This window comes from Capricornis sumatraensis, chromosome 20 (assembly GCF_032405125.1).
Source record: "Capricornis sumatraensis isolate serow.1 chromosome 20, serow.2, whole genome shotgun sequence".
NCBI classification, from domain to species: domain Eukaryota; kingdom Metazoa; phylum Chordata; class Mammalia; order Artiodactyla; family Bovidae; genus Capricornis; species Capricornis sumatraensis.
Window position 1 is genome coordinate 60,223,601 of NC_091088.1, and position 23,628 is coordinate 60,247,228.

At 51.5% G+C, this 23,628-nt stretch overlaps 1 protein-coding gene across 1 annotated transcript; it reads left to right on the forward strand.

Moving 5' to 3' along the window:
• Positions 1 to 679: 679 nt before the first annotated feature.
• On the forward strand, positions 680 to 22,035 carry ZSWIM9 (zinc finger SWIM-type containing 9). Its single transcript, XM_068993104.1, has 4 exons — positions 680 to 864; positions 1,238 to 1,513; positions 8,262 to 8,574; positions 19,691 to 22,035. The coding sequence occupies exons 1-4, from the start codon at positions 680 to 682 to the stop codon at positions 21,872 to 21,874; spliced, it is 2,958 nt and encodes a 985-aa protein (XP_068849205.1). The 3' UTR covers positions 21,875 to 22,035.
• The last annotated feature ends 1,593 nt before the right edge of the window (positions 22,036 to 23,628 follow it).

Genomic DNA, 23,628 nt, shown 5'->3' on the forward strand with positions numbered 1-23,628 from the left:
GGTGGGAGTCGCCGCGCGAGGCACGGCGGGAAGAGAGGCGGGAGGCCGCGCGGGGCATCCCGGGAGCAAGGGCCGGGCCGGGCCACGGCGCGGGGCATTGTGGGAGGTGGACGCCGCTCCGGGGCGGGTAGGTGAGTGGGGAGGGGCGGGAAGGGTGCACATCTGGGGGAGGGGAGAGGCACAGCTGGGTGGGACAGCCGGGATGGGAGGTGCCGCGGCTGGCAGGGCTGGGAGGGGTTGTGGAGCCTGGAGCCGGCTGGGAGTGGCTCCAAGAGTGGGGGAGGCGCAGCTGGACGTGGGGGAGCATCTGGGGCGATGCAGCCCGTCTAACGACGACGGGCCACGTCTAGGGCGAGGACGCGAATCTGGGGGAGGATAATAGCTGGACGTGGGAGGAGGGGGCCACAGCTGGGCCGCGCGCTGCATCTGGCGACCGCAGATGAATATTGGTGACACTTTAGAGAATTGGCCATAAGTGAATGGGGCACACACCTGTACGTGAAGGGGCCATACTCGATGTGGGGAGGACGTCTGGATACGAGAGCATCTCTTGGAAGTAGGGGCACAGCTGCATGTGGCAACCCCTGGGGGCCCCATCTGGGAGAGGGGCAACAGTCGCCTAGTATCTGAGACACATGTGGGGAGGAGAAAGCCACAGGTGCATGAAGAATAAGACGGGATGAGCGATCCATGCCTGGAGGTGCGGAGCACATCCGGAGATCGAGCATCTTTAGACTGGCCGCAGGGTCGAGGGCGGGGGCGGGTCGCAGCTGGATGTGCGTTACAGCCCGCGTATGGGCACATGAAAGAGGACGTTCTAGATGACCGGAGGGAGGCTCTAGAGGTTACCGCCAAGTGCAGAAGGTACATCCGGAAGGGGAGGAAATCCTACCTGGAAGTTGGGAACACATTCGGGAAGGGGTCCACGACTGAGTTTTAAGAGTCATATTTTAAGAGAGGGACCGCAACTGTACTAGGGATCACGTATGTCTATGGAGGAGGAGACCAGACTGGAGTTAAAAGATCAGCCTGGCAGGTTCCAACTGTCCCAGGAATATAGCTGGGCGTAGGAGGAGGCCAAAGATGAGCTGGAGATTAACGGGAACACCCCGCTCCCCGCCCCCGCCCCCGGCCCCACCTGGAGAGAGGCGTCAGCTCTGAAGAGGCAGGCGGAGACTGGAGACCTCGGAGAGGATGGATCTGATATCCAGGTGTCCTCCCCACCCCTCCCACCCAGGCGCCCCAGGATGGAGCCTCCACCTGGCACAGCGGCGGGGCAGGAGGAGCAGGAGCTGCGGGAGAGGGCCTTCTTCTCGTGGGCCGAGTTCAGTCGCTTCTTCGACGCGTGGTGCCAGCAGCGGCTGGCACTCTTCTTCGTCAAGAGCTCCATGCACCTGGCGCGCTGCCGCTGGGCCAGCGCGCCCCCGCTCTACACGCTCATCGACGTACTCAAGTACAGCTACGTGCGGCTGGTGTGCAAGGACGTGCGCGCGCCCAGCCGGCCCGCCGTGGGGTGCGTGAGCCGGGCTGGGGGCTGACGGGGGGGTGGTGTGCGTCCCGGGGGAGGGGGAAGCAGCGAGCCCGCACCCGGGAGACCGGGAGGGGAGAGATGGCAACTGAAACCGCTAAACCTTGAAGAGAGACTAAAAGGATCAAGGAGGGAAGTTTCCTGAGACAGAGGCAGTTTGCTGGAGGGATGGAAAGCCACTTGCAAAGTGTGGCCTCCACTTAGAGATTTTATAAGAGACCCGTGGAGAGGCACAGTGCGAGACAGACACACACACCCAAGAGACATTAAAAAAGAAAATTCCAAAAACAGAGACATGGCACCAAAAACACCAGCCAGCCAGAAAAACAGGTGAGAGCCCAGATTTAGGACACCTACGAAGAGGCTAGCTGCAGAGAAAGCCACAGGACAAAAATAGCAACAGCAATAACAAAAAAAAATCCATGCATTCAGTAAATACAGGGCCAGGTCCCCTGCCAGGAGCTAGGGATGTTTCACTTGGGAGGAGGGGAGGGGAGGGGGGTCAGCAAGACAGACAAATTCCCAGCCCTTCTGCTTTCAAAAGGGACAGAAGAGTGACATGATATGAACAAGCTCACAGATAATAGTTCCCTCTAACTGTAGTACTTCAGAGGGCTTGAGGAATCCAAGAGGGCTAGGAGACACAACCAAGTGGCCAGGGGTATTTTAACTTACCCTAATTTTAAACCCTGCACATTCCCCATACAATGTTGGGCTTCCAGCTTCCCTTGCAACTCAGGAGGCGGCTGAGACCTTGTTCCTGTGTGGCAGGCAGCCACCCCAATCAGATGGGGCTTTAGCACTCAGGTTTGCCCCAGACCCCACCACTCTCTGCCACCTCCTCCTTTGCCACTTCCTTTGTCTGTCTGGCCCCTGTCCGTGTATGAGTTGGAGATCCTTGGGTGGGGAGCCAGGGACAGAGGGGTTCGCTTAAGAACACAGGCTCTGCCTGTAGGCTGCTTGAGACCGGCTCCACCGCTTCCTGGGTGGGTCTCTTTGGGCGGCGAACTTCACATCTCCAAGCCTCAGTTTTCTCATCTATGGAAAGGGCTGTTGTGAGCAGGAAGGCGGCTTTCCAGTGCCTGGAACACGGGGCAGCTCAATACATAAAAACTGTTACAGGAGTCACGTGCACAGAGCAGGAAGCTGGCAGCCTGGGGCCCACCATGGCTCCACTGCTCATCAGCCCATGACGCTGAGCTCGTGACATCCCCTTTCTGGGCCTCAGTTACCTCCCTGGGAAAATGGGAGAAGTAATATATTAATGGGCTTCCCAGCTGGCTCAGTGGTAAAGAATCCACCTGCAGTGCAAGAGATACAGGAGACGCTGGTTCAATCCCTGGGTCAGGAAGATCCCCTGGAGGAGAGCAGGGCAACCCACTCCAATATTCTTGCCTGGAGAATCCCATGGACAGAGGAGGAAGACAGAGGCTTCCTGGAAGAGGTGACCAGTAGGTGGTATTTTCTCTGTATGTTTGTGTTATGTATGTATGTGACTTAACAAACACATGGCACATACTACATGCAGGCACTGTCCCTCTACACATTTCAGAGGGACCCAGGGGGCAGGAGGGATGGGAGGAAGTGACAGGCCAGCAAGGGGCCGAGGACCGTGCCTTGGGCTGGGCCTGATGACTGGGTGGACAGTGGGATGGTCCCGGGATGCGGAGCCTGGGACTGGATGTGGTTGATGAACTGGATGTGGTGGCTGAGGACGTGGGGGCCCATCACTTCTGAGCCCCTGTATTCCCTCCAGCTGCTCAGGCAGGGCCTCTCCAGTGTCACCGTCCAGGGAACAAGGACAGAGTCTGGGGAATGAGTTCATGAGAAAGGCCAGGAGACATGGCTGGAATGGTGTCAGGCCTAGACCTGCAGGGCTGAGTCCAAGAGCTGGGACTTCATCCTGGTGCTCCCCGGGGCTGTGAGTAGGGTCAGCTCTAGGGGTAGGAAGACCCTCTGGGGCCTGACAGGGGATGGACTAGAAGTGGGAAACCAGAGGCCAGAAAGGCGGCTGGGGCTGAGGGTCCAGGGAGCACACAGAAGGGCCGTCTTTCTAGCCCATCCTTTCCAGGAGGTTGCACAGTGACCCCCAAATCGCCATTGGTGTGTCTCCCCCACTTTTCCCAGCTCTCACAGCACTCCCCTCTATAGAACAGAACTCCCAACCTTTCCCAACACACACCGGCCTTTGAAAACACAGATCTTGAGAACCTGAAAGATCCACAAGAATCGTGTGAGTGGAGTGAAGAACACAGCAGCGGTAGTTTTTTTGACGGCAAGACTTGCAGGATCTTACTTCCCCAACCAGGGATGGAACCTGCACCCTGGACAGCAAAAGTGCTGGACCACCAGGAAGTCCTAGGAAGGGTACTTTTAGAAGAAAAACAGATGTTTGAAAACAGCAGCTACTTTTTAATTAACTATTTATTTGATGTCAGCCCCCTTTCTCACCATATATTTTAATCATCTCACTGAATCCTCTCAACGACCCTGCAAGGTCAGTATTATTATTAGCTCCTATTTCCAGATGAGAAAACTGAGGCACAGAGAGGTTAAAAGACTTTCCCAAAATAACACAGCTGCTAAGAGGGAAAACCAGAATTTAGACCCACACAATTTGACCACAAAACCCAGGCTTTTAATTACCATCCTATCTCCCTCTTTTTCCTCTCATCTTTATTTCAATCATGGGTCATTAATGTGAGAGTTCAATGTGCTAACACCCTAAGGATATTTTGGTCCTAGGTACCGTGCATTTGTTCGTTTCATCAAGAGGGTTGTATTGAGCATCTAGTACATGCAGGGTGTGTGTGTTTTAGGTGCTGTGACTTCAGTGGGGAGTATTCATTGCAGATGTGCATCAATCAAATCATCACGCCAATATTGTGATGGAATCTGCCCAGGAGTGGTCAGGGAGGGCTTCCTGGAGGAGGTGGTGCTGGCTCTGCCTTGTGAAGGACGAGTAGGAGTTATCTAGATGAAAAGAAGGGAGAAGGATGTTACATGAAGAGGGAAAGAACTTATGGTAGGTTGGTTGCAATGGAAATGGGGGGGGTGGGGAATGAATGGTTTGGAGAGTTTAGAAGGCATGATAGGCAGGACTTGGTGGTGGGTGATTTTGGTGGGATGAGTAATAAGTGGTGTACCTGGGGTTCAGACAGTGGCGTGTAGTCATTCACTCATGTATTTACTGAGCACCTCCCAGGGGCTGGAGCTGTTCTAGGTGTTGCGGATCCAGCAGTAGACAAAACAGACTAAAATTCCTGCCCATGTGGAGCTGACAGTGAGAGGGGCTCATGGTAATATTCCCCCAATTAGGCGGAGAGAAGGGGCATTAGGCTGCCGTGGGCCATTGTGTGACATACTGGGACCCCACAGAGGGCACATGCCATTCTCTGGTACGTCCATTCTGGGCGCATGGCTTCCCCTGGAGTTGGGGCTTGTGCTAGGGGCCGAAACACCCAGGCCCAAAGAGGTCAGACCAGAGAGAAAGCCCATGAAGTTTTCTAGACAAATGTACTGGGTAGAACCCCATGAACTTGTCATTTGGTTAGATCCGAAGTGGCTGCATGTTGGAAATTCTTTTGAGCTTCATCTGATACCATCCTGGCGGCTCCACTGTGCTATGCTTAGTCACTCAGTCCTGTCTGACTCTTTGCCACCCCATGGACTGTAGCCCGCTAGACTCCTCTGTCCATGGGGATTCTCCAGGCAAGAATACTGGAATGGGTTGCCATGCCCTCCTCCAGAGGATTTTCGCAACCCAGGGATCAAACCCAGGTCTCCCACACTGCAAGCAGATTCTTCACCATCTGACCCACCAGGGAAGCCCCTCAGAGCGGCTTCACATTTTTTTTTTTAATTTAGAATGATTTGTACACTGAAGATTTTTCTAAATTTGCATTCTTTCTGTTACTTTAAGCAAAAGGTCTCAAATGCTTTTTGTGGATTTTTAAAATCTGTTAAACTCTTGGGTTTTACTTTGTGCACAGAGGGAAAAAAAGAATTGTCTTTGATTTAACAGAGACAATTCCAAGTATTTAGACTGGAGGTTTCTCTGTTGGATCCTGAGAAGGATCACCCTCCTCAAGGACTGTTTAGAAAAAATGTGGGAACCTTTAGGGGCCAGGGTGTGCTACTGGCATTTACCACCCGGGAGCCTTCTTAACTCTACCAGACCCCAGATGGTCTATGTTAGAAGGGTTGGCAGACTAGGAGCCCTGGGGCCAAATGCAACCTGCAGCTCATCCTTGTAAATAAAGTTTTATAGACACACAGACACACCCATTCAGTTACATATCATCCACGGCTGTGTCTACGGTATAGCAACAGGACCTGTAAATTTGCTGACCCCTGCTCTATAAATGTGAAATCTACCAAAAATGCCAATCTCACCTCCCCATGGAGAAACACGGTCCCCCTTTCGGACAACAGATGTCCATTTAAACATTATCAGAGAAATATATACTCTGATTTTTTCTCTTTTTTTGTACTCTGATTTTCTTTTCCCTTATTCTCTTTTTCACCGTGCTCTATGTCATTCCCTAAGTTGATGCCAGGTGATGGGCCATGCCCTGGAATTTGGAAACTACTGTCTGAGACAGGCTTTTGCTCGCACATAGAGATGTATAAGGGAGTGTTAGCTCACGTGTTGTCTGTAAGAAGGGAGAACTGGAGACAACCTAACAGCTGGCATAGTTGTGGAGTGGAATATTAGGCAGCAAACAGTGAAACAGAAAGTCTCGGAGAGCTAAGGAGTGAAAAAGCAAGCTACAAAAGGTTATATAGAGTGTGATGCTTGTATTAGTTTCTAGTTGCTGCTGTAACAAATCACCACAAACATCATGGCTTACCACACACATCATACAGATGTGTGATCTTACACTGCTGAAGGTCAGAAGTCCAACACGGGTCTCGGTGGGCTAAAGCAAGTTGTCTGCAGGGTTGTGCTTCTTCGGGAGGCTGCAGGGGAGAATCTGTTTCGTTGCCTTTTCCAGCTTCTAGAGCCCACCCCCATTCCTTGGTTTGCAGCCTCTTCCTCCATTTTCAAAGCCAACAGCATAGCATCTTTCAGTCTTTCTCTGACTTTGATGCTCCTCTTTCCTTTTTCCCCTTATTTAAGGACCCTTGTGATTCCACTGGGCCCGTCTGGATAACCTAGTATCATCTCCTCACCTCAAATCCGAATTTAATCATATTTGCAAAGTCTGTTTGCCCAGTACAATAACATCTGCACACCTCCTTCAACTAAGATGTGACTATCCTTGTGTGCATGTTTGCGTGCAAAGTTGCTTCAGTTGTGTCTGACTCTGCGACCCTGTGGACCATAGCCCACCAGGCTCCCTTGTCCATGGGATTTCCCAGGCAAGAATACTGGAGTGGGTTGCCATTTCCTTCTCCAGGGGATCTTCCCGAGCCAGGGATCAAACCCATGTGTCCTGCATTGCAGGCAGATTCTTTACCACTGAGCAACAGGGAAGACCATTTTATATATAGAAGTGTGTATATTTTAATCCCAAACTTCTAATTTATCCCACCCCCTTCTCCCTTTGGTAACCATAAGTTTGTTTTATATGTCTTTGAGTCTGTTTTGTGAGTAAGTTTATTTGTGTCATTTTTTTCCGTTCCATGTATAAGCAGTGTCGTATATTTGTCTTTGACTTAACATCACTTAGTATGGTAGTGTCTAAGTACATTCATATGGCTGCAAATGGCATTATTCTATTTTTATGGCTGAGTAATATTCTACCATATCTGTGTCTACATCTATATATAACACAGACATCTCATGGTAAGGTTTTGTGTTCCTTTGATACCTAATCAGTTTGAGCACCTTTTCATGTATACAAAGTTTTGAAACGTTGTAACATCATTTCCATTGCTTATGAATACATAAAAACACAAGTGGGAATGCTCAGTACCCCCTTTGGGGAGTGGCTACCTCTGGGGACAGAATGAGGGAGGGGATTTAGTTGGGACAGAGTTCACAGAAGGCCTCAGCTTGCAATGTTGTTATTGCGAAGTCAGAAGCGGATACAGGGGTATATGAGACGCTTTATTTCTTCAAATTGATTAAGGTAAGTGTGATAAACCATGCCTTCACTTTTAGTAGAGCTGGGGGTGGTGGATACATAATTCTAGCAAACATACAGTCCTCCCCCATGTTCCAGACACTATTTTCCAGTACTTTCCAGGTAGCAACTCTTTTAATCCTCGCAACAACCCTATGAGAAATGTATGATTGTTACCTCCCTTTTAAGAGGAAACTGAGGCCCAAAGACCTGAAGCAACCTGCCCAAGGTCACACAGCCAGCATAGTCTGAAGGCCCTCTACTCTTCTCTATGCCCCAAACAATTCTTTTCAAAACAATTTTATTGAAAGAGAGTTGATACAATGTTGTGTCAGTTCCAGGTGGGCAGCAAAGCAATTCGGTTAAGACATATGTTCTTTTCTTTAGATTCTTTTCCATTGTGGGTTATGACAGGGTATTGAGTATAGGTCCCCGCACTATACAGTAGGTCCTTGTTGGTTCTCTAGTTTATATATAGTAGTGTGTTTATTTTATGTTAGTAGTGTGTATGTTTTAATCCGGAACTCATAATGAATGGATCCCTCCCCCACCTTTAAACAATTCTTAATGTTAAAAACTAAGAATAAAGGAGAGAGAGGGAAGGCAGAAGAGGGCGGGCAGTGGGATGATGTGACTGGCGGCCGTGATCCTTCCTTCCGCAGACCCCCCCAGCCTGGCTGCCCGGCTTTCATCATTGTCAAGCTGAGTCCGCTGCGGGACCGCCTCGTGGTGACGGAGTGCCAGCTGACCCACTCGCACCCCGCCTGCCCGCTCGAGTTCGCCTACTACTTCCGCCCGGGCCACCTGCTGGCCAACGCCTGCCTACCTGTGCGCACCACCAACAAGATCTCCAAGCAGTTCGTGGCCCCAGCCGACGTGCGCCGCCTGCTCTCCTACTGCAAGGGCCGAGACCACGGCGTCCTGGACGCCCTGCACGTGCTCGAAGCGCTCTTCCGCACCGACCCCGAGGCCAAGGTAGGGTCTCGCGAGAGGCAGGCGGGGGGACGCGGGAGAGCCGTGCGCAAGTCTCACGGGTCTTTCATTCATTCGTCCATCCATCCTCCCATTCGTTCATTCTTGCCTTTCATTCATTCCTTTCCGCATTCATTCAGCACTTATGGAGGCATGCGATGGGGGTGAGAGGCAGCTGCCAGCAAGACACACACAGTCCCTCAGAGAACTCATCCTCCAGGACCGCGCCCTGCAGTAGAACTTTCTGCCCGGATGGGAATGCCTTGTGATCCCACGCCGCCCACTATGGTAGCCCCACAGCCACATGTGGTTGCTGGGTGCTTGTCATGTAGCCAGTCGGACTGAGGAACCCAATTTTCAAATATTACTTCGTTTTCATGAATTGAAATTTAAATAGCCACATGTGGCGACTGGCTACTACTACCCTGCAGTGGTTGCGGGAGAAACCACAGACAGGCGTGTCCAAATGTGATATCAGGTCAACAGAGTTGGGGCTAGGTAGAAAAGTATCCAGAGTGATGGACGGTGCTATTTTAAAAAAGTTTTTTAACTGAACTACACAAATAGAAAATGTGCAAATGATAAGTATGGAATTTGATGCGTGTTCACAAAATAAAAACACCCCGGTCAACCAGATCACATCTTAGTAGGTAGGGTACGCCATGACATAATGGGATGAATGGGGGTTGGGGGGGTAGGGAAAGAATCCTAAAGGAGAATAGGGCAAGAGTGTGGACAGGGACCATTGTGAGCGTGCTATTTTAATGTGAGTGGTTAGGGAAGGCCTCTATGAGGACATGATGGTGAAGCTGAGGAGACAGACTGAAGAGAGGGGACACCCCCCTCCCCCAGTCATTTTGTCTTTGAAAGGAAGTGATTCCAGGCAGAGGGGACAGTCATTGCAGAGGCTCTGAGGCTGGGGGGAGACCCAGGTGCTGGGAGAACGGTGAGAATACTGCTCCCCTGTGAGGAATCTTTCTGCTGGTTTGACCTGACTTCCGAGCCAGGGAGGACTTGAAGGGAAAGAAGGAAGGACGGGAGGGAGGAAGAGAAGGAGGGAGGAGAAAAAATTGGTTTCTCCTTTCTCCTGGCTGTGGTTTCATGCATGGAAGAGGTCCCAACTCAGGATAAAGATGAGGTGTGAACCTGTTCCCAACTCCAAGCTCACTCTGCTCGCTGCACGAGAAGCCAATAAACCCAAGGGCCGAGCTGTTGAAGGAAGGAATATGACTTTATGCAGGAAGCCAGCTGACCCAGAAGATGGCAGACTAATGTCTCCAAATAACCATCTTCTTGTTGCTGGGAGGAAGCCAATTCTGACTCCGTGTTGGACACTGTTTCTTTGACTTGCTTTTATTACTATAATCATACTCAATGGCTTGCCTGGAGGACCCTGCCCCTCTGCTTGACTGTAAACTAAAATGCCTTTGTTCAACTCCTGGAGAGAGAGTTTGTCCTTGCCCACCTGTGAATAAAGAGAGTAACACACCCCTTCTGAAGGCTGGACATTCCCTTGGAGATGTTTTGCAAGACTGAAGACCCTTTCACTACTTCCCCATCGCATCTCCTCTCTGTTCTGCCTTTTGGCTTGAGTTCCTCATTGCCTCTTTGTTTCTGATCTATAAAACAGCCTGGCGTCCAGACCCCAATAAGATGCGTATTTTGAGGTGCTAGCCTGCCATCTTCTTGGTCTGCCGGCTCCCCGATTGAAGTCTCTTCCTTGCCTCAACACCTCACCTCGTCTCTCGGATTCATTGGCCTATTGTGCAGCGAGCAGAGTGAGCTTGGACTCAGTAACATTCTCAGGGCCTGGATGCCAGGTTCTTTTATGGATAGGAGATGGAGGGAGATGAGAAAACAAGTTAAAAAGACCATTTAATTCTTGAAAATACCTCCTAGAATAGCAAGTCTCAGGCAGGGGAATGTGTTAATTTTTCTTTACAATCATTCATAGCTGGGTTGGGTCACATTATCTCCCTGTGAGCTAAACAAAGGCACTTTAGCTTAAGGGTCAGACAGAGGGGGCAGGGTTCTCTGAGGCAGGCCATCATGGATGATTATAACAACAAAAACAGCAAAAAAAAACCCAAAAAACCCGAGGGTTAAAGCCACAGAAACAGCAAGGAGCCAAAATTAACCCTTCCCAGTAACAAACCCACTCTAGAATCAAGTCCAGGCATTCTTCCCATCTCCACCTCGTGCCCAGTAACAAGCCCTCTTTCACACCCAGCCCTCTATCCACACGTAATATTGATAATTTCACTAACGTTTATCAGGCACTTACTATGTTCCAGGCACTACCCTAAGTGCTTTATAAATTGTAATTTGTTTAAAATCTCACCAGCACACTACAAGCAAGGAGTCCACCATTCTCATTTTCATTTTGCAAATAAGGAAGCTGAAGCACAGAGAGGGCAAGAAACTGGCTGGAAGTCACACAGCTACTTAGCAACAGAGCTGGACTTCAGACCCACACAGTCTGGATCCAAGGACATGCTCTTTTCCACTCTGTATATTCCTCAGTTTGAAAATGAGGTTCCTGCCCCTCCTTGTCAGTTCCAGCTCTTCCCTGGAAGCACTCTGCGTAGGGTCACCCCTGCAAGAAGCAGCATGTTCATATTGGAAAGACTCCAAAGTCAGTGGATCGTCCTTCTAGCTCCCAGTTTGGCGGCTGTCATGAAATCCAGCCTAAACTGAGGTTGGTCCTGGGTCTGTGACTTGCCCTACCTTCATTTTTTCAATTGAAGTATAGTTGATTTACAGTGTTGTGTTTCAAGTATACAGCAAAGTGATTCTGTTATGCATATATATACATTTGTTCCTTTTCCTTATAGGTTATTACAAAATGTAGAGTTTAGTTCCCCGTGCTATACTCAACTTTGGTGCTTGTCTGTTATATATAGTAATGTGCATATGTTCCTGGAGGAGAGCATGGCAGCCCACTCCAGTATTCTCACCTGGAGCGTCCCCATGGACAGAGGAGCCTGGTGGGCTACAGTCCATGGTGTCGCAGAGTCAGACACGACTGAGCGACTACGCACAGCCCAGCACAGTGTGTATATGTTCATCCCAAACTCTTAGTTTATCCCTCCCCCTGCCTTTGCCCTTTGGTAACCATAAATCTTTTTGTTTCTAAGTCTTTGAGTTTATGTCTGTTTTGTGAATAAGTTCGTTTGTATACTTTTTTCAGATTCCGCACATAAGCATTATCATATGATATTTGTCTTTCTCTGTCTGGCTTACTTCATTTAGGATGATAATCTCTAGGTCCATCTATGATGCTACAAATGGCGTTACTTCCTTCTTTTTCATGGCTGAGTAGTGTTCCAGTGTGTGTGTGTGTGTGTGTGTGTGTGTGTGTGTGTGTACGCCAAGTCACTTTGTCATGTCTGACTCTTTCCCACTCTATGGACTGTAGCCCATCAGGCTCCTCTGTCCATGGAATTCGCCAGGCAAGAGCACTGGAGTGGGTTGCTGTGCTCTCCTCCAGGGGATCTTCCCAACCCAGGGATTGAACCTGGGTATATTACATCTCCTGCATTGGCAGGCAGGTTCTTTACCACTGGTGCCACCTGGGAAACCCATTACATACACACACACACACACACACATATCTTCTTTGCCAATTCATCTTCTGTCCATGGACATTTAGGTTGCTTCCATGTCTTGGCTTTTGTGAATAGTGCTGCTGTGAACTTAAGGGTGCATGTATCTCTTCAAATTAAGAGTTTTCTTTGGATGTATGCCCAGGAGTGGGATTGCAGGATTATATATCGACTTGCCTTAATACTTTTGAAAGAAATGAAGAAGTTTCAGAAAACCAAGACACAGACTAGTGAAAGGGCTCTTCCTTTTAAAAAAAATTTTTTAAATACTGGTGTTTTGAATATGTAAGATGGTCACATGGTCCTAGATTCAAAAGGTACGAAGGGTATGTAGTGACAAGTCTGCTTGACATATCCGGTCCCTCGGGGCTCCTCCTCAGAGGCTGCTAGAGTATTCAGTGGCTTATCTGTCATTTGTATCTTTCTGTTTTATAGCCCAGTGCTGTCCAGCAGAACTTTCTGTGATGCTAGAAATGATTTGTGTCTTGCTGTTCAGTAGGCTAGCTCATGTGGCTATTGAGTGCTTGAAATATGGAAATATGGCCAGTCTGACTGAGGAACTGAATTATTTTATTTTATTTGGCTGTGCTGTGCCAGATTTTTAAGTTGTGACTTGCAGGATCTTCGTTCCCCCACCAAGGAATAAACCCATGCTCTGCTGGAGTGGAGGTGTGCAGTCTTAACCACTGGTCTGCCAGGGAAGTCCCTTGAATTCTTCACTGAATTACACTAACGGAAATTTCAGTAGCCCCATGTGGCTAGTGGCTTCTGTGCAGAATGGCACAGCTCTCTGCACAGATAACATTTGCATGTGTTTATTTTTAATCTTCTTTCCCCTCACCCCTCCCCCAGCAAGGCAGCACATCACACCCACTTCTCTGCATCTTGCTTTGTATGCTGGGACCTGCCAGACGTTAGCATCTTTTGTTCTTCCTCTGGGGCTGCTCAAATCCCCCTGAGAAAACTCCAACCACTTGGCTGGCTGGCGGGTAAAAAAGACAAGCATGGGGTTATAGAGCCTTTTCACTGAGGGTGTCCCAGAGCCCTGTCTGAATCTGGGGCTTGTGCACCCCCTGGTCTGTGGTTACTCTGGTCTCTCACGGCTCAGTCTCAGCCTTCCTGCCTCCTGTTGGCTCCCAAAGTGAATCTTCTCTGTGTCCTGTTTTTTACATCAGGCTAGTCATTTCGGAGGTGATATAGTAACAGCTAGAAATTTGCTTTTATGTGGACGTACACTAAAAACGTGATATACATTCTAGCTGTACCATTTTCTGGCTGGGGAACATCCAGTAAGTTGTGAACACAAGTTATACATAACCTCTTTGGACCTTGGTTTGTTCATCTGTAGAATGAAGATAATCAAAGATACTACTTCATAGGGTTTGGGGGCTTGGTTTAGGGTCTGGTGGCTCAGACCATAAAGAATTGCCTACAATGTGGGAGACCTGGGTTTGATCCCTGGATCAGGAAGATTCCCCTGGAGAAGGGAATGGCTGCCCACTCCAGTATTCTTGCCTGGAGAATCCCATGGACCGAGGAGCCTGGCGGGCTACAGTCCATGTGGTTGCAAAGAGTCGAACATGAGTGAGCGACTAACACTTTCATAGGGTTTAGGGTTGTTGTTTTTGTAGGTGTGTGTGTGTGTGTCTGTGTGTGTGTGTAAGGAACAGTGCCCAGAAAGTTGGAAGCTCTATATGATTTAGCTATTTAGCTATTATTTTTATTCCTTCATTTTTTGGGGGGTGGGGACAGTCTGGACACTTTCCGCATGTTATTCTGTTATTCTGTACATGTGAAAAAGGAGGCTGTGTGCCTGAATATAGGAAGATGTGTGGGTGGGGGGTGTTAAGTGGTATGGTTTCCGAAATTCACATCACATCCTGATGTGGAATCTGGTCTATGGATGGTGCATCCCAGGGCCGCCGATCTGTGGGTCTGAGATGGTACTCACGCTCATTCGCATCCTCCAAGCAGCTTCTCCCCCGGCCGCTCCATTCCTGCTTATGCCCCACCATCCACTGTGCACCTCACTCTGGAAGCCTGGGAGGCAGGCCCGATCACTTTTGTGAAGGGTCTAGTGGTCAGAAGCATGGACCCTGGGCCCAGAGTGCCTGAGTTCAAATCCCAGCTCTGCTGCTTACTACCTGTGTGACCCCAGACAAGCAACTGAACCGCTCTGTGCCTCAGTTTCCCCATGTGAAAAATGGGATGGTAATAACAGGCCCTGTTGTTCAGGATTCTTGTGGGGGTTGAAAGAGTTAATGCCACAGAACCGGGGAGATAGTTCTTCCCAGCACTTTTGCACGTGTGTGTTAAGTCGCTTCCCGTCAGTCATGTCCGACTCTTTGCCCCGCCGTGGACTGGTAGCCCGCCAGGCTTCCCTATCCATGGGATTCTCCAGGCAAGAATACTGGAGTGGGTTGCCGTACCCCCCTCCAGAGGATCCTCTCAACCCCGGTATCGAACCGACGTCTCCCACATCTCCAGCATGGGCAAGCGGGTCCTTTACCTGTAGTACCACCTGGGAAGCCCTTTGCTCTATTTGTTTTTCTCTTATTCTTTTTACAAGGAGAAAAAGATAAGAACTTACTTAATACGATGGAAACATGCAAGGTTGTTCTGGGGTGTTTTAACCCATTGTATCTATTAATATTTTCTTTTCATTTCTATTTTGTAACAGAAGTATGGTTGATTTGCAATGCTCTGTTACTTTCTGCTGTAGAGCAAAGTGATTCAGTTGTACCTGCATATACGTTCCTTTTTCCATTATTTCCACTCTGGTTTGTCACAGGATTTTGAATACAGTTTCCTGTGAGATACAGTGCTGTGCTTAATCACTCAGTCGTGTCTGACTCTTTGCGAGCCCCTGGACTGTAGCCCACCAGGCTCCTCTGTCCGTGGGGATTCTCTAGACAAGAATACTGGAGTGGGTTGCCATGCCCTCCTCCAGGGGATCTTCCCAACCCAGGGCTCTAACCCAGGTCTCCTGCATTGCAAGAGGACTCTTTACCGTCTGAGCCACCCAGGAAGCCCGTGCTGTACAGTAGGACCTTGTCATTTATCCTTTTTTTTTTTCTTTTTTTGAGATGTAATTGACATATAACATTCTGTTAGTTTCAGGTATACAACATAAGGTTTTTTTTTTTAATATTTACTTATTTTTATTTATTTACTTGGCTGTGTCTGGTCTTAGCTGTGGCAAATGCAAGATCTTCCATTGGGAACAATGACTCTCTAGTTGTGGCGCCCAGACTCCAGAGCATGTCGGGCTCAGAAGTTGCAGCACTGGGCTTAGTTGCTCCACAACATGTGGAATCTTAGTTCCCCAGTCAGGGACGGAACCCACATCCCCTGCCTTGCAAGGTGGGTTCTTAACCCCTGGACCACCAGGGAAGTCCCCATAATGGTTTTGATATTTGTATATATTGTGAAATGATCGCCTCAGTAAGTCTAGTTAGCATCTGACAACTTTTATCTTTACATTGGTTTCTACACCAGCTCCATCGAATAAGACTTTCTGTGTTGATGGAAATGTCCCATCAGCCCCAACCCACAGAGTAGACATTAACCTTGCGTGGCTGTTGAGCAGTGAAATATGACCGGTGTGACTGAGCAAGTTAATTTTTACATCTTTTTAAGTCTTCATTTAAATGTAAATTGCTGCTGTATTGAACAGAGCTGTCCTAGATGGAAACATCTGCTAAGATAAATTAAATCATAAGGTAATCGTAGGTATAAAAATTAATGATGGTTGAAAAACGTGATTGTGGTGCTGTAAGTGATTCAGAGGTAAGCCGACTAGGCTTTTCCATAAAAGGTATCGAATGCTTCTACTCCTTAAGATGCTGAATGTATAATTTTAGGGTGGGGAAGGCAATTTCTGTGTTCTTTTTGGACTCTCCTAGGACGGAGGAGCCTGGTGGCCTGCAGTCCATGGGGTCGCTGAGTCGGACACAACTGAGCGACTTCCCTTTCACTTTTCACTTTCATGCATCGGAGAAGGAAATGGCAACCCACTCCAGTGTTCTTGCCTGGAGAATCCCAGGGACGGGGGAGCCTCGTGGGCTGCCGTCTCTGGGGTCGCACAGAGTCGGCCACGACTGAAGCGACTTAGCACCAGCAGCAGCATGCCACTATATGGACATAGCACAGTGTGTTTAGGCATTCTCTTGTTAGTGGATGTTTGAGTTGTTTTCAGTGTGAGGCTTTCAGTGGGCTGAACATTTGTGTCCTCCCAATATTCTTAAGGGCTTCCCAGGTGGTGCTAGTGGTAAAGGACCTGCCTGCCAATGTAGGAGAGATAAGAGATGTGGGTTGGATCCCTGGGTTGGGAAGATACCCTGTAGAAGGGCATGGCAGCCCACTTTAGTACCCTTGCCTGGAGAATCCCAGGGATGGGGGAGCCTGGTGGGCTGCCGTCTATGGAGTCACACAGGGTCGGACATGACTGAAGTGACTTAGCAGCAGCAGCAGCAGACTTTTTTTTTAAATAGAATTTTGTTGTTGTTGTTATTATTTTGGTGTTTGTTTTTGTTTTTTTTCTTCTACTTTGAAAGTGGAGAACTGTGCATTGCTTTTTAACCCGTTTTGAGGGATGAGGTCAGATTATGGCAGAATAGTTTGTGGAGAGATCTATGCTTAAATTATATTCCAACCCTGATTCTTCGGCTATGGGTCAGCTCTGCAGGGCCTGGCTGAAACAGCCTAGCTGCCTGCCTGGTAGAAGGGACTTAAGCTCATTGCCACTAATCTCCCTACCCCATTAAGTGACTTTCATGCAAAAATAATGAGGCCAGAGTGGCTGAGGCCAAGGCAGATGAGAGGGATAGGAGATGAGGTCCAAGGGCCCGATCATCTAGCCAGATAGCTGTGGGGTGAACTCTGGATCTGACTTGAAGTTAATTTCTGGGAAAGGTTTTCAAGCAGAGGAGGGGGTGATCTGATCTTGAAAATGCCCCCTGGCAGCTCTGTGGGGGACTGGGAGAAACAGGGAGCCCAGTGGAAGTGGCTACAATAATCCAGGTGGGAAATGGTGCTGGTTCTGACCAGTGCCCATAGGTTGCGGAGATGGGGTCAGATCTTGGACTTATTTTGAAGGTTGCTGCTGGAATTTGGGGATGGGTCGAATTTTTAAAAATACATTTATTTGCTTGCACCAGGTCTTAGTTGCAGCATGTGAACTCTTAGTTGCAGCACGTGGGATCTAGCTCCCTGACCAGGGATCGAACCCGTGCCCCCTGCATCGAGAGCGAGGAGTCTTAGCCACTGGGCGCTCAGGGAAGTCCCTAGGGGATGAATTGCATCTGAGGGGTGAAGAAACAGAGGCGCTAAGAGTCAGTCTTGAGTGCTGGGGACTGAGCTATAAAGTGGATGGTGGATTCGAAACTAGGATTCAAAACCAGCATTCTCTGAACTTCCACTCCAGAGATAGTGGCAATCGCTACACACTCATGCATTCATTCACTCACTCACTCACTAGGGGTGTATTGAGCTGTGGCTCAGGCCAGGTGCCATTCAAAGCACCAAGGGCTCCAAAAGTGAAATGAAACAGTATCCTTGTGATGCTGACATCCTAGGGAGGGCAAACAGGCAATAAGCGAAACAGCAAATAGAAATGTAACACACTTCAGGGGGTAAGTGCCATGGCCAGAAGCGGCTGGAGAGAGATGGGTGTTGGCTTAGATGGGGGTGTTCAGAGAAGACCTTTGTGAGCACCTGGTCTTTAAGCATGGACGATAGTTATGATAATAAGAAACACTTCAAGAGCACTTACTGGTTATTGAGTGAGTATTGTTGAATAACAGTGATATTATTTGTCAGTGCTGCGTGCGTGCATGGTCAGTCACTAAGTCATGTCCGACTCTTTGCGACCCCATGGACTACTGGCCAGCCTCCTCTGTGCATGGGATTTCCCAGGGAAGAATACTGGAGTGAGTTGCCATTTCCTTCTCCAGTGGGTCTTCCTGACTCAGAGACTGAACCTGGATCTTCGGCATGGGCAGGTGGATTCTTTACCACTGAGCCACCAGGGAAAGCCATTTGTGCCCTGTGTTGTCCTAAAGACTTCCATTCATTTCATCTGCCCAATCACACACTCATCATCATCATCATTTTGCAAATGATAGAGGTCAGGGAAGTGGCCAGAAGCTACACACAGCCAGGAAGTGGGGGCTCCAGGGTCTCAGCTCAGGCCATCTGGCTCCAGACGCTATGCTAAACCTGACTATCCATGCATGAAGGACTGACTCATTTCCCAGAAGGGGGAATTGGGAAACGAGGAGGTTAAGGAGGAAGCTGAGGCACAGAGAGCCCAAGTCACAAGGTTAGAAAGTGGTAGTGTGGGGACTCAGAGCCAGGCAAATTGGCTCCATGGTTTATGCCCTTGAGTTCTAGACCAGTGGCTCGCAGACTTGAGCGTGCATGGGAACCCCAGATGCGTGCATGCCTGCTCAGTCGCTTCAGTCGTATCTGACTCTTTGTGACCCCATGGACTATATAGCCCACCAGGCTCCTCTGTCCATGCGATTCTCCAGGCAAGAATACTGGAGTGGGTTGCCATGCCCTCCTCCAGGGGATCTTCCCAACCCAGGGATCAAACCCATGTGTCCTGCATTACAGGCATATTCTTATACCACTGAGCCGCCAGGGAAGCCTTGGAAACCCCGGGAGAGCTTGTCAAGACAGGTTGCTGGGCCCCTCCCCATGAACTTCTGACTCAGCAGGGCTGCAGAGGGCCTGGGAATATGCATTTCTGTCAAGGACCCAATAGGTGATGCTGATGCTGCTGGTCCAAGACTTACACTTTGAGAACCACTACCCTAGACTGCCTTTGAGTGTAGGAAAGAATGAATACCCAGTTTCTAGTAGGGGGAACTGACATTCAGAGACACTGTCTAGCAAAACCCACACAGCTCTTAGATGATAATGCCAGCATTGCAAATCCAGGCAATCTGGCCTGCGAGCCCAGTGTCTCAATCGTGTCCCGTTCTGTGTGGCCCCATGGACTGTAGCCCGCCAGGCTCCTCTGACCATGGAATTTTCCAGGCAAGAATACTGGAGTGGTTTGCCATTTCCTACTCCAGGGGCTCTTCCCCATCCAGGGATCGAACCCCCATCTCTTGCATTTCCTGCACTGGCAGGCGGATTCTTTACCACGGCTCCACCTGGGAAGCCCCCAGACAATCTGGAGTTGGGTTTTAAACCATTCCCCTGCACTGCCTCCTGCTGGTCAAAGGGATAAACGCACGCACTAATGAATGAATGGTTGGATAGCATCACAGACTCAATGGACATGAATTAGAGCAAATTCCGGGAAACAGTGAAGGACAGGGAAGCCTGGAGTGCTACAGTCCATGGGGTCGCAAAGAATGGGACACGACTTGGCCACTGAACAAGAACAGCAACAATGAATGAATGAATGGAGTCCCAGTTCCCGCCGAGGGGGGAATCGTGGGCAGGGCGACGACCCCTGCGCCTCTTGACAGCTCTCCCTGCCCCTCCACCCCCGCCCGCAGGTGAAGCTGGTGTTCGTGGAGGACCAGGCAGTGGTGGAGACCGTGTTCTTCCTGACGTCACGCACCCGGGCGCTGCTGCGGCGCTTTCCACGCATGCTTCTGGTGGACCGGCTGCCAGGGCTGCAGGGCGCGCTGGATCTGCTGGCGGTGCTGTGCGTGGACGGCGCGGGCCGCGCGCGTCAGGCCGCCTGCTGCGTGGCGCGCCCGGGCACGCCGAGCCTGCTGCGCTTCGCGCTGGCCTCGTTGCTGCAGAGCGCGCCCGATGTCAAGGGCCGCGTGCGCTGCCTGACTGCCGGGCCCGAGGTGGCGGCGCAACTGCCCGCCGTGCGCCAGCTCCTGCCCGGCGCGCGCGTCCAGATCTGCAGGGCGCAGGGCCTGGAGACGCTCTTCAGCAAGGCGCAGGAGCTGGGCGGCGCTGGCCGCGAGGACCCGGGCCTGTGGCCCCGCCTGTGTCGCCTGGCGGGCGCGTCATCCCCCGCCGCCTACGCCGAGGCCCTGGCCGAGCTGCGGGCCCACGGCCCGGCCGCCTTCGTCGATTACTTTGAGCGCAACTGGGCGCCACGCCGGGACATGTGGGTGCGCTTCCGCGCCTTCGAAGCGGCCCGCGACCTGGACGCGTGCGCCTTGGTGCGCGGCCACCGCCGGCGTTTACTGCGCCGCCTGAGCCCCTCGCGCAGCGTAGCGCAGTGCCTGCGCGATCTGGTGGCCATGCAGTGGGCCGATGCGGCTGGGGAGGCGGCGCCCGACGTTTCCGACGACGCGGGCCCTTGGCTGGAGGGGGAGCCAGGGAGGGGAGCCCAGGTGGAGAACCAGAGGTTGAAGGGCCTAGAAACCGGAGACTGGGGAGGGGCACGGAAGGAGGGGAGTTTTTGGAGAGAAGCCCAGGTGGAGAAGGAGTGGGCCCGAGGGCTGGAGACCAGAGACCGGGGAGGGGCTCAGGTGGAAAGTGAGAAGGGGAGAGGGTTGCAAATCCGAGACTGGAGAGGAGTCCAGTTGGAAAACCAGGTGAGAGGGCTAGAGGGGAGTGTCTGGAGAGGGTCCCAGTTGGAGAAGGAGCGCTTGAAAGCTCCCGAGATCCGAGACTGGAGGGGGGGCCCGTTGGAGGGTGACAAAGATTGGGGGCTGGAAGGTTATATCTGGAGGGGGGCACAGGTGGAGGACCAGCGGTTGAGAGGACTGGAAGGGTATACCTGGAGGCTGGCGCAGCTGGAGGATCGAAGGGTTAGGGTGCTGGAGACAGCAGACGGGAGGGGGACCCAGTTTGATTGCGAGAGGGCCAGGAGTCATGATGGGAGCTCCTGGAGGGGGCCCAAGTTGCACGATGAGCAGGTAAGTGGCCTGAAAACCAGGGACTGGAAGGGGCTGCATTTGGAAGCCGAGAAGGAGAGGGGGCTGGAGGTCAGAAACTGGAGGGGGGTCCCTGTGGAGAAGGCCCTGGAACTGGTCCCCGAGAATGGAGACCCCAGGGGGCCCCAGTGGGGAGATGGGAGGCAGAGGGGGCCAGAGACTAGAGAAGGAGGAGCGAGGTTGGGTGTCAAAAGAAGAAGGGGCCTGGAGGATATAGTTCTGATCCAGCTGGGGGACCCAAGGGGGGCAGGCCTGGAGAATGGAGACGGAGGGGGTGCCCAGGCTGGCAGCCCCAAGAGCAGAGGTGGGCAGGGCAGGGAGTGTGGGGACCCAGGAGGGGGCTGTCTAGGGCTGGGGGATGGAGTCCCGCGCAGCGCCCCAGGGGGGACCGTGTCGGAGGGTGACCCAGAGCGGGCAGCGAGAAGGAGGAGGTACCCGGCCCCCGGGGGGAGCTCGCAGGAAGGAAGTGGAGGAGAAGGCCCAAGGGAACCAAAGAGGCCGTGCTGCCCCTCAGGGGACGAGGAGGTGGACTGGGAGCCGCTGGCCAAGTTCCGAGCAGCCTGCGGGCCAGAACTGGCGGAGCTGGTGGCCGAAGAGCTGGCTTTCGCCCGGCAGCACGGGACCCGCGGTTTCCACTGGACCGGGGCTGGCTTCGCCCTGCAGGACGGCACCTCGGACTTCTTCCTGGACGGAGCGCTGACGCGCTGCTCCTGCTCCATCCACGCGGCGCGCCGCCTGCCCTGCCGCCACGTGTTCGCCGCGCGCCTCCTCACCGGGGCAGCCTTATTCCACATGGACCTGCTCAGGGATTGCTGGGGGAGGGCCCCCGAGCCCTGAGCCTGCCGGCCCCTGCCCGTGACCCTCCACGGTGGGGGCGGGAGGGCACGCTTCGATCCCAAAGATAACAGGGCTGAGGCCAAGAGGGCCACCCCATCCTGTCCCCGGCCACCTCCTGGGGTACCCAGGGGCCCCATCTTGGCAGCTGGCCTCTCTGGATCCGAGGGGGAGCCGACAGTGTGATCTCTGAGGTCCCGTGGCGGATGGTGGTGGCCATGGGATTCTCCCTCGGAGAGGAAAGTTGGGGTGAGAGAGTGTAGACAGGGTCAGGTCGAGACAGGAGAAGGAAGGGGATAGAGCTGGGGGAGGGAGGACACCAGGATGTGGGGAGAGCCTGGCAGGAGGAGGGAGAAAAGCAGAGGAGGATGGAGAGGGGAGGGGGGCAGGACAAAGGAGACATGGAGAAGAGAGGACTAGGGAAGAGGCAGAAACGGAGACCAGCAGGAGGGTTGGCGAGGGTGGGGGAGGGGAGGAGGGTGTGAGGATGAAGCGGAGGGAAGGGGGAAAGGAACCCGCAAAAGAAAGGAAGGGGAGAAAAGAAATGGGAGGGCGTTGATCTGGGGATTTCTCTGAGGCCTGGAGTCTTGGATCGCTTTCGCCTACTGGTTGGTCATTCCTGGAAGAGACAGAATAACAGGGGGGCCCTGGGGGTCTGATGGGATGGGCTGGGGGCTCTCCAGCGCGGGAGGGGAACCGTCTGGACTCTGGCACTTCAAGATTGGAATAAAACAGTACTATTTTGGTTTTTGTGCTGAGTTCTTGGCTTGTTGGGGGTGGGTGGGAGGCCCAGACCCAGAGGACAGTTGAAAAGGTCCAGCATTCCTCCATTTTTTTTTTTTTTCTATCAACAGGCCCTACAGGGGCTTGATGAAATGTGGGGGCCCCAAATGAATCCATCTCCATGGCAGCTCAGGCCCCATCCTCCCTTGCCTGGACAGCTTGCCAACATCTGTGGATGCTTTCGTCCAGTGACTAGTCCTTGCCAATGATTGGTTTAAGATGGGGCGTGTGGCCTGATCCAGGCCAGTGGGTCTGCTTAGGGCAGGAGACTTCTAAAAGTTCCCTCAGTCCTAAGGAGAAGCCCCAGAATGAGATAGTTAGGCCTAGAGCTGCTTACTGCTGCTGCTAAGTTGCTTCAGTTGTGTCCGACTCTGTGCAACACCCTAGACGGCAGCCCACCAGGCTCCGCCACCCCTGGGATTCTCCAGGCAAGAATACTGGAGTGGGTTGCCATTTCCTTCTCCAGGGGGTCTTCCAATCCCGGGAGGCATCTCCTGCACTGGCAGGCAGAATCTTTACCACTGAGCCACCAGGGAAGCCTCCAAGATTGCATAAGGTTCTCCAATGATGCGGTTGCTGCTGGACTGTGGAGCACACTTTGAGTATTAACAAAGGAGCTTGATATAAAAGTGGTCCAGCCATTCACATCACTGGGAAATCAGAGGCTTCAAGTGCAGCTGAATCCGGGAGCTCAAATAATGCCAGGTTTCTCCCCTGTGCTTCTGCCTTTTGTGTATGGGTTCTTTCAAAAGAAGGCTATCTCCTTTGGCTGAGAAGATAGTGACTTGGAGCCCTAATCTCATATCCTCAGATTTTGATCCCCTTTCCATCAGCATCCCTGTATCAGGTCTCAAAGAAGAAACTGATTGGATGTACCAAGTGTATCAGTATCAGTTACCTATGGTTACATTAATGCTGTGTAACAACCATGACCATTCAGGTATGACCTAAATCAAATCCCTTATGATTATACA

Coding starts and splice junctions, on each gene's coding strand:
- ZSWIM9 (XM_068993104.1), top strand. CDS start 680: ATGAGCGATCCATGCCTGGAGGTGCGGAGCACATCCGGAGATCGAGCA. Junction 865..1,237: donor GTTACCGCCAAGTGCAGAAG/GTACATCCGGAA, acceptor CCTCCCACCCAG/GCGCCCCAGGATGGAGCCTC. Junction 1,514..8,261: donor CCCAGCCGGCCCGCCGTGGG/GTGCGTGAGCCG, acceptor TTCCTTCCGCAG/ACCCCCCCAGCCTGGCTGCC.